We start from the raw sequence: 17,848 nt of genomic DNA, 5'->3' as shown, positions 1-17,848 counted from the left end.
TAGAAAGATAAAAAATATTTTATCTTTTATTTTAACCCCAACCATTAATTTTAAATTAATGTTTATAACTTTACCCTTTTTAAAGTATATTTATTTTTCTTTTTGAAGCATATTATTTGGACCATAATTTTTTGGTCCAATTTAAATGTAGGTCTTTTAATCCAACAAAGTCTTTGTCACAATTAGGATTATGTGGAGCCACCTCTGTTGGATTTGGACGGTCTATTTCTTTCTAAATCTTGTTGAAAGAAAATGAGACCAAGAGAGGTTCGAGAAACTAAAATTAATTTCTAATTATCTCAATTTTCCATTTGTTTAACATAGGGTTTGATATTTATTTTGAAAAAAATTACTTAGAAAAATTATGTACATGATTATAATTAGACTGTCTTTAAATATAAACACTTTTTTAACCAATTCACACTCTTTAAGGAACATTAAATGTAATTTGTATTATTTTTCAATATTATTCTTAAAACTATTGGAATTTATCTCTTTTCCCTTTTATATTTAATTAATTGATGTGTTAGTCGTCTTCTTTAAACTTAAAACTGTTGAAATTTATCTCATTATTATAAAGTAATTAAGATAATTTTAATAAAAAGGAGATATTAATGCAAAAGATAACTTGAAAATACTCCATGAATAAAAAAAAAAATTAAAAAGGAATCTCGTCTTTAAAGAAGACCGTAATATTTTGGTTGTTGCATATATTTAAGATGTTAGGAGAATTTTAAAACTTTAATTTGTTTGACATATACTACTCGCCATTACAATACATGTATTACATTTTCTAATTTTTTACTTTTTCAACTACATATATTTGTAACATTCACAACTCATTTGATAAGCAATTAAGTATATAATTATTCTTATTGTAACTTTTATAAAATTATAAATGAGATTATCTTATAATATATATAAACATTTTTCTAATTAAAAACAATTATAATGATTGTCATAATGTGTGTGTATATATATATATATATATATATATATTATTTAAATAGTCTTTTAAAATATAGTTTTCTATCATTTTATTTATTGCACTAAAATAAACATATAAATAAAAATAACTATCATTATCATAGTGTATTTTAATGTCAAAATTTTGAAAAAAAAGGATTTTTTTTTTACAAAATGGCGATTTAACTAAAAATATCGAAACCCCCATATAAATTGGATTTGGATATCAAATTAGAAGAGTAAATGAATTTCGATTCATTATGGCCCAACTCATTATAATCCATGGTCTGTAATGGTGGATTGAATAGTTCGTTTTGACATATCTATTGCATATTGCAACACTTTACTTAATTTTATGGTCAATCACTTTAGGAACAACCCTTTGTTAGAAACTGATAACTAATTTTGATAGATCACAATTGAAGTGGACTAAATATGATCACATTTGAGATAACTTTCTAATATGAAATAATAAAATAACATAATTAAATACAAATTTGAAACTTTAAAATATTTTTAATTTGTATTCTTTAAATTTCATTTAGATTTCAGATTTTTTTTTTATTTTAAATTTATAGTTAAGCTTTTATTAATTTTTAATTACAATATTTCTATTAATTTTTTTTAGATTATTTATCAATTATTATTTAATATAAGTTGATATTATCTGAATTTATTTAAATAAATTATTTACTGTCTTTTTAAAATAATATTGAACGATAATATAGATTTTTTTTAATTATTTTGCATTTTTAAATTAATATTTAAATTTTGTTAGTTAATAATATATATAATAAAATATCAAGAAGTTATCTTTCTTTTTTTTGTTAATTGAAATAATTTTCAACATTTTTAAAATTTCAAATGCATACATTTAATACTTGTATGTATTATTAATATATATATATATAATAAAATTTTTAGAAGTTATCTTTATTTTTTTATTAATTGAAATAATTTTCAACATTTTTAAATGCATACATTTTAATACTTTTATCTATTATTCTTATAATTAAAAAAATTATGTTGGTTAAATTGATTTACATAATTGTAACGAATAATTAATTTCACATATATCTTAGTTTATTTAATTGCAACGAATAATTCTTGACTAATTTAACATACTTAACTTAAGGGCATTAGTCAAGAATATTTAATACACAATATTAAATATTGTTAATTATTTATAAATTAGTATTAATTTTTGTCCGACTTTTGAATATAATTTATTTTGACTTCCACAATCAGATACTCAATATACCATTTTCTTAATTTATATTTTTTAACATCATTTTCTTAATTAAATTGTTAAGATTAGAGGCGAAGGGAACGGAATAGTAAGTAATTACTATAATTGTCTAAAAAAACTACGTAGTTATAAAATGATGCAGTAAAAAAAGTAATTATAAAATGAAAGCAGATTGGAGAATTTCATCCAAATGCACCATAAATTATCTCACACAATACATACGTGTCAATCGGTAATTAGTGATGCCACGGATTCACGTTGTACCTCGTAGGAGATAATAATCCAGTGCGGCGTGTATTCATACACCTATCTAAGACCTTGCTTAAATGGTTGTACGTTGCAGACAAGACCACCCTTATAGTAAAGCCCAAAGTGTGTCACACAGCAAGTGTATCTATAAACTCAAAACAAAGAGTTCTTACAACGCAAAATTAATTTGTAGAAAAAACGTAGAGAGAGAGAGAGGAAAAAAGGAGGAACAACACAACAACGGAGAGAGAGAAAGAGAAAGAGAGAGTGGGTTCTTCACACTCTCGCATTCCGCAGATCAGATCCAAACATTCCGAATTCCTAGATCTATTTCCGCTCTCCACCCGCACTCGAATTTCCGATTAGCGATTTCAATTTCGTGTTTTCGGCGCTATTAGGTTTTCTGAGATCGAATGGCTTGCATCAAAGGGGTGAATCGATCAGCGTCGGTGGCGCTGGCGCCGGACGCTCCGTACCTGGCCGCCGGGACCATGGCTGGCGCCGTTGATCTGTCCTTCAGCTCTTCCGCGAATCTCGAGATATTCAAGCTCGATTTCCAGTCCGACGATCAGGAACTGCCTCTCGTCGCGGAGTGCCCGAGCTCCGACCGTTTCAACCGTCTCTCCTGGGGGAAGAACGGTTCTGGCTCTGAAGACTTCGCTCTCGGCCTCGTTGCCGGTGGATTGGTGGATGGCAACATTGACATCTGGAATCCTCTCACTCTGATCCGGTAAATGGTGGACCTTTCTCTCATGCGCGTTGCTTTTGTTTTGATATTGGAAATGGCATGTGTTTGCCGAGATTGGAGTTTCCTAGGGTTAGATGACCTCCTAGAAATACGGTTAGATTGCAGAATTTGGAACTTGACTGAATGCATGGTTTTAATGATTTGTGAGTTGATCGAAACATAGTACGGTTTTTAATGCATGAATTGGAGTAACGATTCAACATCAGTGATTAGTGGAAGGAGTACTCGATATTTTTATTGGATAATACGATCTTGATGCAAGTCAAATTCAATTTTGAATTGCTGATTTGGTTTCTCATTATTATTATTATTGTTTGGTGTATACAATTTTCATATGATGCTTAACGATTGTTTCGAGTCAGAATAGAAATTTTGTTTGATATGAATGCATCATATTGCTGTTCGGTATACAATTTGCATTTCCTTTTGTCTTTTACTTAATGAAAAAAGAAAAAAAAATCCCATCAGGAATAACAGAGCGAACAAACAGGTAGGTAAAGTATCCTCTTAAAATGTCAAATAAAAAGAAACAATAATGGATGCATCAGGTGGAAAGAGCTGACCTACCCCTTTGCTATTAGATAAAGAATTGCTTATTCTTTTGGTAATCCTTTCTAGTTTTATTTTATCACTGCTCATTATATTTTGGGAGTGTTAGGATTTTGCAGCTTTGTGTTACTGGTCCTCCTCCCTCCTAGCCACTAGCCACTAGACAGTGGGTCTAGTGGTTTCTTGGTGTAAGAAAATTGTGGAAGATTAGGAGATGAAGGATTCCTAATAAATATATAAATTATAATGATTGAGTCCTGAAATTTACATTCTTTGTGCAGAATTATTCAAATATTATTATGTAAATTCAATGTGACACATGTTTCCCCCAATTTAAAGACATCTTTGCCCTTCACATTTTCTAATTTGAGCAATTATAGATGGATGGCATTGTCTGTCGATGCAAGTGAAGGATGATCTTATATTGGCAATCCCTTATATCTGAGCTATGCTAGCTCAAAATCAAGTTCTCTTCAAATTATAAGTGGTTGTCATGAAAATCGAGAAAGGCTATAATTTCTGTTGGATTAAATACATGGTGCCATTATTGATAAAGTATTTATTAATTCTGAATATTTTGGTTCATAGCTTAATTTGTTCAAGTTATGATTTTAGTTTCATAAACAATTTTTACTTTGCCTATCGAATGAGTTAAGTTAATTTATTTATTTTGATAACTTTTCTCAGCTCGGAGTCAAATCAAAGTTCTCTTGTTGGACACCTTGTAAGGCATAAAGGACCAGTAAGTTCTGCTTTGCTTTTATAAGCCAAACTGTTGAGTTTTAATTGTTCTTGACCATATATATTGTTTGCTTAATTTAAAATCCTATCTTATATTTTTCTTGTTTCAGGTTCGTGGTCTTGAGTTTAATGTCATTGCACCAAATCTTCTTGCATCTGGGGCTGAGGATGGTGAAATTTGCATATGGGATTTGGTCAATCCTTCAGAACCTACACATTTTCCACCACTAAAGGTCAGAGATTGTTCCCTTGAGTGTGCATGTTACAGACATTTGCCCCTGCTTTGATGGATTAATATGTTTTAATCTTCAAATATCTGTCTCTGTAAATTAATAAATTTAAAATATTTAGTGTATATGATAATGGTGCAGAGTACTGGGTCTGCTTCCCAGGGAGAAATTTCATTCTTATCTTGGAACAGTAAAGTCCAACACATATTAGCGTCTACTTCATACAATGGGACCACAGGTGAGGAAGGAATTTAATCTATCCTTTATATTCTGTTCTCAATGTTACATGTTTGGTGGAATACTATATATGTTAATATACATATTTTGGTTTTATTTTCCAGTGGTCTGGGACCTAAAGAAGCAAAAGCCAGTGATAAGGTAACTTGGTTGCTCATCTTTTGCCTTTTGTTTTGGAAGAAAGTTTGGTATTCTATTACCTAAAAAAATAATTATAACCTTATATATCATTTGTGAACTGGCAGCTTTGCAGATTCGGTTAGAAGGCGGTGTTCTGTTTTGCAGTGGAATCCTGATGTTGCCACACAACTTGTTGTTGCATCAGATGAAGACGGCTCTCCTTCTTTGAGGGTATAGCATAGTCATTGCAGATTATTTGTCTGTTTATTTCAAGGGTTGTGTGTATTGACCTTATATGAGCATGTTGATGCAGCTTTGGGACATGAGGAATACAATTTCACCAATAAAGGAGTTTGTGGGACACACTAGAGGTAATGGCACCTGTTAATTTGTTTATAATTCTTATGGCTGTCTCTTTGTCAATGCTACCTTCTCTTATTTGTAGTATTTTTTCTTTCTTGATTCCCCTCACTGATCTTTCAAATGTGGGAAGCAAGTGAGCAAGTAATGTTAGCTGTGAAACAGGCCATGATAGATAATTAAACTTTTGTTATTGTAGATCTTCTTTTTCTCTTATTTATGTGAAATTTGTGTGAATTATATATGAAGAGGAGGGAGGGTGATATAGTGCTAGGAAGCATGGATATGACAGAAGACATGGATACCGGCATGACTTTGACATGGGGGCATGAAAATTTTTAGAGACTTTGGGACATGACATGGCTCAGTTATGGTACAATGTATACAATTAGTATTAGTATAAAAGCACAAAACATAAATTAAAAGAGAATCAATATTTAACGATAAAAGTTCAGAAAATGCAAAGTGGAAAAATTCCAAAATGTAAGTAGAGCAGTGTCCTTAGTTTCCTTGAAGTGTCTAACAGTGGTACATGTTAGACATGAATATGATGCCTATTTTGAAGTGTCCCTGCTTCCTAGGATATTGGGATTATTCTACCTTATGCCTTTCCTATTCCTTGTTTGGAAACACTGCAAAAAAAGGCTTCACTGAATACATTTGGATTGGTATCCAATCAAGTACTTAGTATAGTAGATTTTCTTCCTTTATGTAGTGGACAGTATACAGCCCATGTTGCCAAATGTGCCTGAATTGGACAATTTGCCTGAAAATCAAGGTATATTTAAATTTAAGTCTATACTTGTTTTGAGTCCCTCCAAAAACTTGATGGCAGTGATTTTTGCTTTCATTTTGACAATTGAGCAGACACCCTGTTAGGCATCTTGTGTTTGTTTAGTGATCATTTTGTTTTTATTTATAGTTTTTGTTATCTATGCTATGCTTTTGCACCTAGTATAATGTACCGTAAGATTGTCAATTATTCCTGTTAAATTAATGTGCTGATGGATGATAGCATCTTAGGTTATGATTTGTCATTTATAGGCTTCTAGATCTTGATTTTATAGTTCTTGCAGTTTTATTGTGAAACTTAGTCTCTTTCACTGTTTTCAGTTTATCTTATTTGGTTTTGTTGCCTGAATTTACTATATTAGGGGTAATTGCAATGTCTTGGTGTCCCAATGATAGCTCTTATTTGCTTACCTGTGGCAAAGATAGCCGGACTATATGCTGGGACATGATTTCTGGAGAGGTGGTGCTTTTGCCTTTTTTTACCCATCTCATATTCTGTTTGATGAGTTCCAGAACTGCTCGATTGCATTGACATTTACAAATATAGTACATTGGCTCAGTGGTGATGGTTTTTCCTTTTTGGGTGGGGGTGGGGTACAGATTGCCTACGAATTGCCAGCTGGGACCAATTGGAATTTTGATGTGCATTGGTATCCCAGGATACCTGGAGTAATATCAGCATCTTCCTTTGATGGAAAAATTGGTATATATAATATTAAGGTACAAATATTTTTGGTGGTTTATTTTAGTTTTGGTGAGTTTTCACCTGATTTTGTTTAGCAAGTATGTGGAAGTCTGCTGTAATGTTGAAGGAATTCATTTTGAGAGTAAACTTGGAGTGATATGACAAAGTGTCATGGAAAATAAAATATTAGATAAGTCATGCCTAAATTTCATTTGCTATATTTTTATTGGCCATAATTCATAAATACTAGTTATGGTGGAATGTGATGAAGTAGCGTCTTACAATATGTATAATGAATTAATATTTTACTCTACAAATACAAATTTTGATATAACCATATTCACGTTGTCCCTCATCAAACGTTTCTGTTTTTTATATTATAGCTTGCTGTAGTAAAGTTTTTTCTGTCTGTCTTCATTTGCTGTCCATCTCATTCTTTATCACTTCAATCGTGTTTATAACTTATAAAATAAGTAATTTTTTTGTTGAAGTTATAGACATGACACTGATTCCCCATTATATTTTGCATTGATTCTTGTTTTTCCTGTCCAAAATCTTATTTTTAATTAAATCTCTCTTTAAGCATGCAAGCATTTTTCGCATGATCGACTTTTGACACTGTCCTAGACTTTTTGTCAAAACCTGTTAGTTTTTGCTTATAGACTTGGCTTAATTGGGTATTTGGGTTATTCATAACATTTTGCATGGCATTAGGCTTTATTATATTTAAATTTTCCCTTTTAAGCCAAATTAGATAAGAATATATGGGATAAAAATGTAAGCAATTTTAAATATGTTTTGCCTATTTCTAATTTCTTTTTGGTAATATAGTCATAATTTGCATTCTAGATTCTCTTCTATATCTCTTTATTTGCCACATTATTTACAGTAATATTTGTAATTGTCTGCAGGGTTGCCGTCAAAATGATATTGGGGAAAATGATTTTGGTGCAGGTGATATATTTTTTTTCGGTCTATGGAATAAACTATTATAATTTTACATATAATTTCTCATATATCATCTGTATGTGATTGACATACTCAAACAGTCTATGTAGCTTTTCTTTATAAGCATATTGTGGGTTTGTTTTGTGTGTTGAGGAGGGATAGGCAAGGCTTTCTGTTCTTAAGAACGCCTTGGTATCAGGGCTTTTTTGGAATCTCTTGATGAAATTTCGGTTCTGTGCAGTACCACTGAGAGCACCAAAATGGTATAAACGTCCTGCTGGTGTGTCTTTTGGCTTTGGAGGCAAACTTGTGTCATTTCATCCCAGGGCATCTGCTGCAGGTTCTCCAGCTGGTGCTTCAGAGGTAAGGTTTTAGTGCTTTGATCATATGTGAATGGCAAATTTCTTAAAACTTTTAATTGAATTCATTCTATTTGTGATTTTCCAGGTTTATGTGCATAACTTGGTCACTGAAAATGGTCTAGTTAGTCGTTCATCTGAGTTTGAAGCTGCAATACAGAATGGAGAAAGGTCTTTATTGAGGGTTTTATGCGGAAAAAAAACTGAGGAATCAGAGTGAGTTCTATTCATGAAGTGCAACATTGTCTCATGGTCTTTCTTTATTATGCCTAACCTAATCCGTTACACTTGGAACAATGCTGATCACTTTTTGATGTTATAGATCTGAGGAGGAAAGAGAAACATGGGGCTTTTTGAAGGTTATGTTTGAAGATGATGGGACTGCACGCACAAAACTTCTCTCACATCTTGGTTTCAATGTACCTAGTGAAGCAAAAGACACAGTTAATGATGATCTTTCCCAAGAAGTAAATGCACTTGGACTTGAGGACACAACTGTTGATAATACTGGACATGTGTCTACTAATGAAACCCCTATTTTCTCTACTGATAATGGGGAAGATTTCTTTAATAATCTTCCCAGTCCTAAAGCTGATACCCCTGTATCTACTTCTGCTGGCAACTTTGTTGTTGCGGAAAATGCCAATGGTTCAAAGAAAATCCAAGATGATGTGGAAGTGGAGGAGAGCAGTGACCCTTCATTTGACGACAGTGTTCAGCATGCTTTAGTTGTTGGGGACTACAATGGGGCAGTAATGCAATGCATTTCTGCAAATAAATGGGCTGATGCATTAGTTATTGCTCATGTTGGGAATGCTTCCTTGTGGGAAAGTACACGGGATCAATACCTTAAAATGGTCCGATCACCATACTTGAAGGTAGCTGATGATAACATCATATAAACTGTCAATTTTATATCTAACAAAAATTCTATCCTATACCTACCTGATATTTTGTTTTTTTAGAAATCTCTTTATTTGTGGGTCATTTCCATTTTCAGATTGTATCAGCAATGGTGAGCAATGATCTCTTGAGCTTAGTGAACACCAGACCACTGAAGTTTTGGAAAGAAACCCTTGCGCTTCTTTGTAGTGTAAGTCTCTTTGGTCTTTGCTGCTTGTCTAATTTTTTTAGTAAGATTATGAAGTGCTGACATCATTTTAGTATTTCTATCGTTCTTAAATTGATAAAAAAAAGGAATGCCAAGTTACCTAATGATGTTTTACTAGCATCTCAAACTCACTTGCTCTTCTTATTATACCCTGGGTTTCTTTTAATAGTTTATTAGTTCTTGTTAACATATTGCCATCTCTATAATTGCTGCATATTGAAAGCCTGCATCTTCTGCCTTCACCTTTTGACCATGGCTTCATATTGTTGTTACTAATGGAGTAAGGGTCATATTATGATTGGATTAAGTTGAGACCAGAATTTCTCTTATAGTACAAATTAGAAACTTCATATTAGCCAGAAATTTTCATGATTGAGTTATTATATATTACATATTATTCATGTTATCACATATTAACAGTTTGCTCAGAGAGATGAATGGACTATGCTTTGTGACACACTTGCTTCAAAACTCATGGGGGCTGGCAATACATTAGCTGCAACTCTGTGTTATATATGTGCTGGAAATATTGATAAAACTGTTGAAATTTGGTCAAGGAGCCTGTCAAATGAGCACGAGGGAAAATCTTATGTTGACCTTCTTCAGGTAAGATTGACCCTCTTGTTGTAGCTGTTATAAAATTCTCGCTTACCAGTATTGCTGCTAGAAAATTGACAAGATTATCTATTGTTAGGATTTAATGGAAAAGACTATTGTTCTTGCCTTGGCAACTGGGCAGAAGCAGTTTAGTGCTTCTCTGTGCAAGCTTGTTGAGAAATATGCTGAAATTTTAGCAAGTCAAGGGCTGTTGACTACAGCGATGGAGTATTTAAAACTTTTGGGTTCTGAAGAACTGTCGCCTGAACTAACAATTTTAAAGGATCGAATTGCTCTTTCTACAGAACCTGGTAAAAATTTTCTTGGACTCAAAGGGATGCTGATTATTAGCAAGTGACACTTTGCATGCTACTTTTGCTTGATGAATACTTACTTTTTTAGTAGAACAGTAATCTTGTGTTAGGAATAAACTTAGTATGGCGTAGTTCTATTTTATGGTTAAAACTTTAGTGCATAGTTCTATGCTGCTATGTTTTAAGAAGACTTAACCAGTCAAATGGTTACTTATGCCACCCTTTGAACAATCTTAATGAATAGTGGAGTGTTTAATCGTTCATAAACTGAAATATTTTCACCAAGAGTTTCTTTTTGGTAAATTTCATATCTTACATTATTCTAATTAAAAGTAGATCATTTGTTAACCACATTTAGCATGTAGAGCTGCAGCTCATTAAAGTTAACTTACACTGAGGGAGGAACACCATAATTATTTTGTTATTTAAGGATTCTTGATTGGAGAGACCTATTTTTATATTTTTTAGTTATTTGATTAATTATTATCTTGTTACAAATTCAGCTGCTAGTGTTTCCATTTTTTAATTGTGAAACTTGCTGTACACCTATATTTTATTCACTTTTTTTGCTTCCTTTTCAAATGGTTATTGCTTGCAGAGAAAGACTTCAAAACTACTGCTTTTGAAGGTTCTCAATCACACAGTGGGTCCTATTATGGTGCTGATAATTCCAATTATAATAGCAATTATTATCAGGTAGTTATTTAACTTTGTTCTTTACCATTTTCTTTTTTGGTGCAGAAAACATGTCTTTTTACAATTTGAAATGATTCCAAATAATCTTTGTTGTTTAGGAGCCAGTACCCACTCAAGTGCAGCATGGTGTTTCTGGAATTCAATATCCTGACAGCTATCAACAGTCATTTGATCCTAGATATGGAAGAGGCTATGGTGCTCCTACTCATACTCCACCCCAGCAACCTCTACAGCCTAATTTGTTTGTTCCTCCGCAGGCTACTCAGGTTGCGCAAACTCCCCAGGTATGTCATGATATCATGTTACATCTTAAAAAAAAAAGAATCTTTGTTGTGTTTGCGGATAATGTTTATGGAATTATAGCTCAGCGGTAATTTGAGTTTTATTCAAAATATATTGATAGTCTATAGTTGTTTTTGGGTGAAATAATTATTTTCTTTAAAGTTCCTTTTAGAGGATGAATTTTTCTTTTCTAGATAAGTTGAACCAAACATGCACATAGTGTGTGAATTTTGACTCCAAATGATTGATTTGGACATAGAAGAAAAGTTGTTTTGGGATGTAATTGCAAACCCAAGCAGTGACAACCATTTCTTTGAGATACAAGAAGAACTTTGTTTGAAATTAAAACCTCTGCTAAGACAGACACATGGTAGATAATATTAAGGTATGCAGTTTTTTATTTTATTTTTATTATTGTTAGCAGGCACGATGAGGGGAAACTCATACTCTGGGTCTCTTGTATAATCTGGAATTATTGTTTAGTGGGTTTTAGTAGCAAGTCTCTCCTTGTATAAGATTTAATGTTATATTCCAAACATTTTTTGAAGTTTCCTTTTCATAATCAATTAAGATTTCCCTTGTTGCTTGAATCTAATTATTTTTTTCTTGTAGCCGACTTTCTCAAATACTGCTGTTGCACCACCACCTTTGAGAACCTTTGATCCTCAAACTCCTCCTGTGCTTAGAAATGTGGAGCGATATCAGCAGCCTACATTGGGTTCTCAATTGTATAATGTCTGTAAACCCTTTTAATTTCAAATTTTGTATTATCAATTATTTGAGGCTACTTGTGGATTAAACCATGACTTTCTATATTTCAGACAACCAATCCACCTTACCAGCCTACACCCCCTGCTCCATCACAAGTGGCCTTGAGTCATGGCCAGAACTTGTCACAAGTTGTGGCACCTACCCCAAATCCAATGGGATTCATGCCAGTCTCTGGTTCTGGTAATGTCCAAAGACCTGGGATGGGATCAATACAACCTCCCAGTCCCCCTCAAGTGCAACCTGTGCAACCACCTCCAGCACCTCCAACTCCTCCTCCTACTTTGCAGACTGCTGATACTTCAAAAGTACCTGGTAATTTTAAATTGCACCAAAAGAATTATGAATTTGCCTGTGTTTATTTTAATATGGGTCGTAATAGAAATCTTGAACTCATCATATTTGTTGAGCTATTTGCTTGCGTTGACTGTGCCAGGGCATCAAATGCCTATTGTCACAACTTTGACAAGGCTTTTCAATGAGACATCAGACGCCCTTGGAGGTTCACGTGCAAATCCAGCTAGGAAGCGGGAGATAGAAGACAACTCGAAGAGACTTGGTGGATTGTTTGCCAAGTTAAATAGTGGAGACATATCAAAAAATGCTTCTGATAAGCTCCTTCAGCTTTGTCAGGCATTAGACAATGGTGATTTTGGTACTGCCCTACAAATTCAGGTAAATCAATTGCAAATGCAAATTATAGTATTTACCTGTGTAAATAACCTGCATCAAATCTACATTCTAGCTGTTTTACTGGTGTTGCAGGTTCTTCTTACTACTACCGAGTGGGACGAATGCCAGTCCTGGTTAGGTTCACTCAAGCGGATGATCAAGACAAGACAGAGCGTGAGACTAAGTTAAAAAAGTTACAGATATCTTTTTGCTGATTTTGGAAATTTTTCATGTGATTAGCATCTTGCAGTAGTGATTGCTGATCCTCCTATCAATGTACACAGACTGTTGCCATCTCTAGATTTCAGGTGCAGGGTTTTGATATGTGCTTCTACAATTTCTTGCTGTGTCTGCAGCTTTCACATCGATTGTTATTAAAAGCTGTTACTGAAGGTAGTTTTCAGGAAATGATTAGAAATTTTTGCAGATTGTTTTTCGACCAATATTTGTAATATGGAGAAAAGTGTTGTCTGTCTGTTTGTCCTAAAAATTTCAGATGGGTTTTTTCCTCACACCCCTGTCGTACCATGGTGACGCTCCAAGCTATTCTAGTGTTAGTTATAGATTGATGTTTCTTTTCTTTTTAAAGAGTATTTTGTATAACACTAGCCATATAAGTATTGATTTGATCGTCAAACAGGTGAATAATGTAGCATCATGTTTTTTTAATCATCCATCATTTAATTTCTCCAAGCTGTACATGTTTGTGATTTAGACGCACTAGTTTCAACGGGCTGTCCATGGCGCTTGGGGCCTAGCGTGATCATGTAGTATTTGTGGGTTGACATTTCTCAGGACATGAAATATGATTAAAAAACTTACGTATCAGTGCCAAAAAGCTCATCGCAATGCGACATGAAATACGATGCAAAAGATTGGATTGTGAACTATGAATTTTAATTATGTCTCATCCTAACTGACTGAGATCTAACTATTGGTTTGGAGTTGTCATATTGGGGATGTGTCTCTTACATCCTTTTTTTTATGCATGTGCCTTGGGTGTGCAGTTCACGATGATTTAGTTTATTAAATAAATTAAAATATTTAAATTCCTTTGAAAAGTATTAATGTTTTCAATGTTTTTGAGGTGAGCATTTTTTATGCTTATATATATATATACATATATATTTTTTTGAAAGATGTTTAAATATAATGTTAGTCTTCTTATTTTTGTTAAATTTATAATTTTGGTGTATTTATCTTAAAATAAATGTATTTGATTTTTTATTTCTAAAAATATGTAATTTTGATTCAATTTTTAAGATACTTATTTTTATTTAACTAATTTTTTTGTATGTCTTAGGTGATTATGTTAAGTCTAGGATGCATGGCTACATATATTAGCTGTAGATTTGGGGGAATGCGACGAGAATTTGAACAAAAGATATTTGAAATGGTTGAAAAAGCACTTTTGGATGCTGGAATTTCCGGGAGTGTCCAAAGAAAATATTATTATTAAAAAAACTAATAATTTAGTTTATAGAAAAAAATGTCGGTACGAATATTTAAATACGTTTGATAATTTGGATTAAAATATGGAAACACTGAATTTTGTCTGGACTAAGTAATAAAAATATAAGAAAAATAAAATAAGTTAAAATAAAAAATAAATTACAAAATATGAAATGGAAAAGTACTGGAAAAAAATGCAAAGATGAGTCTAAAGAAAATAAATAAAAACAAAACAAAAAAAAATCTAAAAAACCTCATATACATATATATATATATATATATAAACAAAACAAGAAAAACAAAATACAAAAAAAAGAGGGGAAGGCACTCCTTGCTATTCTAAGTAAACAAGTTTCTTCAATATCGCTTTCTGTTTTTGCCTTTCTCGTCCCAAAACTCCAGCTTTGCAGGCACATCTGTCCTCTGCCTGCTCTGCACAACCGTCCCTGCTCCAAAATGAGGAGAATATGGTTAATGTAAATAAAAATTGATGCGAAATAGAAAACTCAATACTTGTTTTTAGATAACTTTTTATTTTCCATAATCAATGAAGTTAAATAGAAAATCAACTAATATCAATTATGAAGAAATCAACATAAACAATAGAAAAGGAATGTTATAAAAAATCTGATTAGAACATGAAGAATCCAAAGCATACTCGACTTCACGCAAAATATGAACGAGCTTAATCCAAATGCGAATGAGGCCTTTAATCTTTTCCACAAACGAGAAGCAGAGGATGTGAGAACTACAACAACCCTCCAAAACAGTTAGTGATTCTGACTCGCTCCCTTTGATTCTTGTTTAGTTATACAAACTCTAGGCTAAGTCCATGCAACACTCCCCATAGTTCAGCCTGGAGAACCCAAAAAAACAATTAAACACCCACACATTATGCGCAAACCAATCACCAATGGGCACACACCAAACATCTTATTCTTAGAGACAACTAACACAAAATTAACAAATGATAAAATATTTTTTAAAAATGCTTTTCATTCCTTCAAATAAGGTAAATGATATAATTAGTTTCCTTTGATAAATATTTATGTAATAAAAAGATGTAAAACATATATTGTTTTTGTGGATATACTATCAGAGCTCCCTCTCATTTGTTTTGGGTAGCTTTTCATATTTCTTTAGTTTTCTGGCTTTTCTGGATATACTCAATCTGATTGGCCATGCTATATAGATTAAGTGCCTCGTTGTTAACTCAATCTGATTAGCTCATGGAAGTGTAAATTTCATCTAATGCATCTCTATATCCAAGGTGGATTTTGTTAAATGCTTTGTTGTTCTTCTGACATTTATAAACTGGAAAGTTGAGAATAAAATTGATATTTGTTTATGTATTCTGTAGTAGGATTCTCTTTGGGGTAAGAATATAAGAGACAAGGTATACTTTTAGAGCCAAACTTTCTATTTTTCTGTTTGGTCTTTTTTTTCTTCCTGTTTAGTCTCTTTTTTAAATGTTTGGGAGTAAGAATATAAGATTCATGTGTTTTTTCTATTTTTTTTCCCTGTTATATCACTTTCTCCAGATCTATTGTATGCTTTATTTTTTATCACTGTATCATGTACGAAGCATGCATAGTTATACCAAGATTTACCACTGTCCCAATGGTGCTGAGAAGTCAGATTGTGGTACATAGTCCATTTCAGGTTTAAAGGCAGAGCAAAAGTTGATTCTTCTATTTTGTAGCAGTGTCGGATTATGATATATATTCCATTTCCGATTTAAAAGCAGAGTAAAAAGCTAATTGCTGTGTTCTGTAGCAGTGTCAGATTGTGCTATATATTCTATTTCAGGTTTAAAAGCCGAGTAAAAGTTGGTTGTTGTGTTTTGTATGCCTTTCAAAATACCAATGTGAGCTCATGTTCAGTAGGATGCAAGTAGCTTTGTTTTCTGAACAGCCTGGTATATATTCTGAACATCTTTTATTTTCTGTTTTTTTTGTGACATAATTCCTGTATATCTTTTATTTTCAGCTTTTACTGACATAATATTTTTAATTGTTTCATGCTCTTAATTTCTGTATTAATCTTAATTGAACTATAAAAAAAGCATATCTTTGGCACTTGGGTACGGGCCTTACTTGGGAGCAGCCACATTTTTGTTTAAAATATGCTTTTCTATTTTGAAGGTTTGAACATGGACAAGAAAACAGAAAGGACCGCTTAAGGCAACCTGGATCACTATCTCTATCCATGGTCTCACTCCCTGCAATTGAATCAATTGTTGATTCCTTCCCTTAAAATCGATGTGGCCGATGGAGGCAATGATGCTGAGCAGTAAGTCTCCTAATCCCAATTATCTTAAGCAAATATGTGGGCATAAATAAAACTTTCGTACCATATTGTCCAGAGGCTCTTCGCTATGCGAAAGTATGGGGGAGGGATGTTGTACGCAGCCTTACCCTTGCATATGCAAAGAGACTGTTTCCGGATTCGAACCCATGACCAACAAGTCACCGCCCTCAAATATCTCAAATATATGGGCATAAATAATGTCATTAAATGTGTCGCTGTGGTTTTTGTTTGGAACAAAGAAAGTCAACTTCAAGATTTTTAAATTTGTCCTTATTTTTTTTCCCAAAGAATCTCTCAGGAATCCTGAGTAGCAAGTATTGTACTTTCTCTCTGAGCTGTCTTGCACTGCATGTGAGCAACCATGTTTAGTTTGTAAATAAGGTTAGAGCTTTCGAACATCTGTGATGTTAGACAAATCCTTCTAGTATTTGAAGGGAAGTGGTAACCATTTTGAGAAAGAAGCTTACTTAACCTTTATTTGTCACGTTTATGAGCTTATGGTATTTCTTGTAAGCAACTCGGGGAATGATTCTCTTTTAAGTCCGCATCAACAAAATAATTTCATTTATAGAAGACACACCCAGTTACCCACCACATCATTTCAACATGCGGTTAAAAAATACCAAGTGCATTGATAAATTAATACAAGGCTGTTCTTTAACAAGTGCTTTTAAGTTCAATTCTGAATATAGTTACGTTGAATACATGAATAAATAGTTTTGTTGTGCATAGTAATATTTTTTTATTCGTAGGATTAAAAAACAAGTATCAAAGATACTTACAACAACTCAAGTATTTTGTTCAGCCCATTGAATTTGATTTTTTGGTGTCAAAGTAATCTTTTTTAACTTGAGAGAATGATTGTCTCATAAATATCATAACATACAAGGGAGTCATAAGGTGGTTTTGAGGAAGGACATAAAGGTAGGGTTGGAGTAATGAGACGATGGATTTGAATCATATCACTAACATAACATATTAATTATTAACATTTTTCTATAAAAAAATTATTACAACATTCAATATCATTAAGGATTAGTATGGATAACAAAGACATTCTCATTTTTTTTTTCCTTTTCTTTTCTCTCAAAGTTTCCGCAACACTAAGACTAGACTGCCTGTGAAAGCCGATAAGAAATTTTGACCCCTTAACATACTTGATACTTCCCTAACTATGCAACAAATTCTCTACAATTAAATAATAACACATGATTTAATTATTTTGAGTCTCGTATTAATTCAATAATTCATAAAGAAGGGCGTGACGGCTTGGATGCTGCACGTGAGCAGAAGGAAAATGGTCCGGTCAAAACCTTGAAATAGATGTTGTCCCAATTCGGAAAGGGGATAAAAGAAATGTGGAAATATTACAAATAAATAAATCTTTACATACATATATTTTTTTCTTCCTTT

The 17,848-nt window shown here is 32.7% G+C and overlaps 1 protein-coding gene across 1 annotated transcript; it reads left to right on the top strand.

Moving 5' to 3' along the window:
- The first annotated feature begins 2,628 nt into the window (after positions 1–2,628).
- On the top strand, positions 2,629–13,310 carry LOC100803927 (protein transport protein SEC31 homolog B). Its single transcript, XM_003534333.5, has 22 exons — positions 2,629–3,194; positions 4,449–4,503; positions 4,613–4,735; positions 4,874–4,970; positions 5,074–5,110; positions 5,215–5,320; positions 5,403–5,460; positions 6,604–6,701; positions 6,842–6,961; positions 7,838–7,880; positions 8,116–8,237; positions 8,322–8,449; positions 8,556–9,111; positions 9,234–9,326; positions 9,765–9,950; positions 10,039–10,252; positions 10,854–10,951; positions 11,050–11,235; positions 11,846–11,968; positions 12,055–12,316; positions 12,438–12,676; positions 12,767–13,310. The coding sequence occupies exons 1-22, from the start codon at positions 2,878–2,880 to the stop codon at positions 12,860–12,862; spliced, it is 3,357 nt and encodes a 1,118-aa protein (XP_003534381.1). The 5' UTR covers positions 2,629–2,877; the 3' UTR covers positions 12,863–13,310.
- The last annotated feature ends 4,538 nt before the right edge of the window (positions 13,311–17,848 follow it).

This window comes from Glycine max, chromosome 9 (genome assembly GCF_000004515.6).
Source record: "Glycine max cultivar Williams 82 chromosome 9, Glycine_max_v4.0, whole genome shotgun sequence".
Classification (NCBI taxonomy): Eukaryota; Viridiplantae; Streptophyta; class Magnoliopsida; order Fabales; family Fabaceae; genus Glycine; species Glycine max.
Note: the sequence above shows the minus strand (reverse complement) of the source record. Positions and strands in the feature narration are given on the sequence as shown.

Coding starts and splice junctions, on each gene's coding strand:
- LOC100803927 (XM_003534333.5), top strand. CDS start 2,878: ATGGCTTGCATCAAAGGGGTGAATCGATCAGCGTCGGTGGCGCTGGCG. Junction 5,321..5,402: donor ACGGCTCTCCTTCTTTGAGG/GTATAGCATAGT, acceptor ATGTTGATGCAG/CTTTGGGACATGAGGAATAC. Junction 12,677..12,766: donor GTACTGCCCTACAAATTCAG/GTAAATCAATTG, acceptor CTGGTGTTGCAG/GTTCTTCTTACTACTACCGA.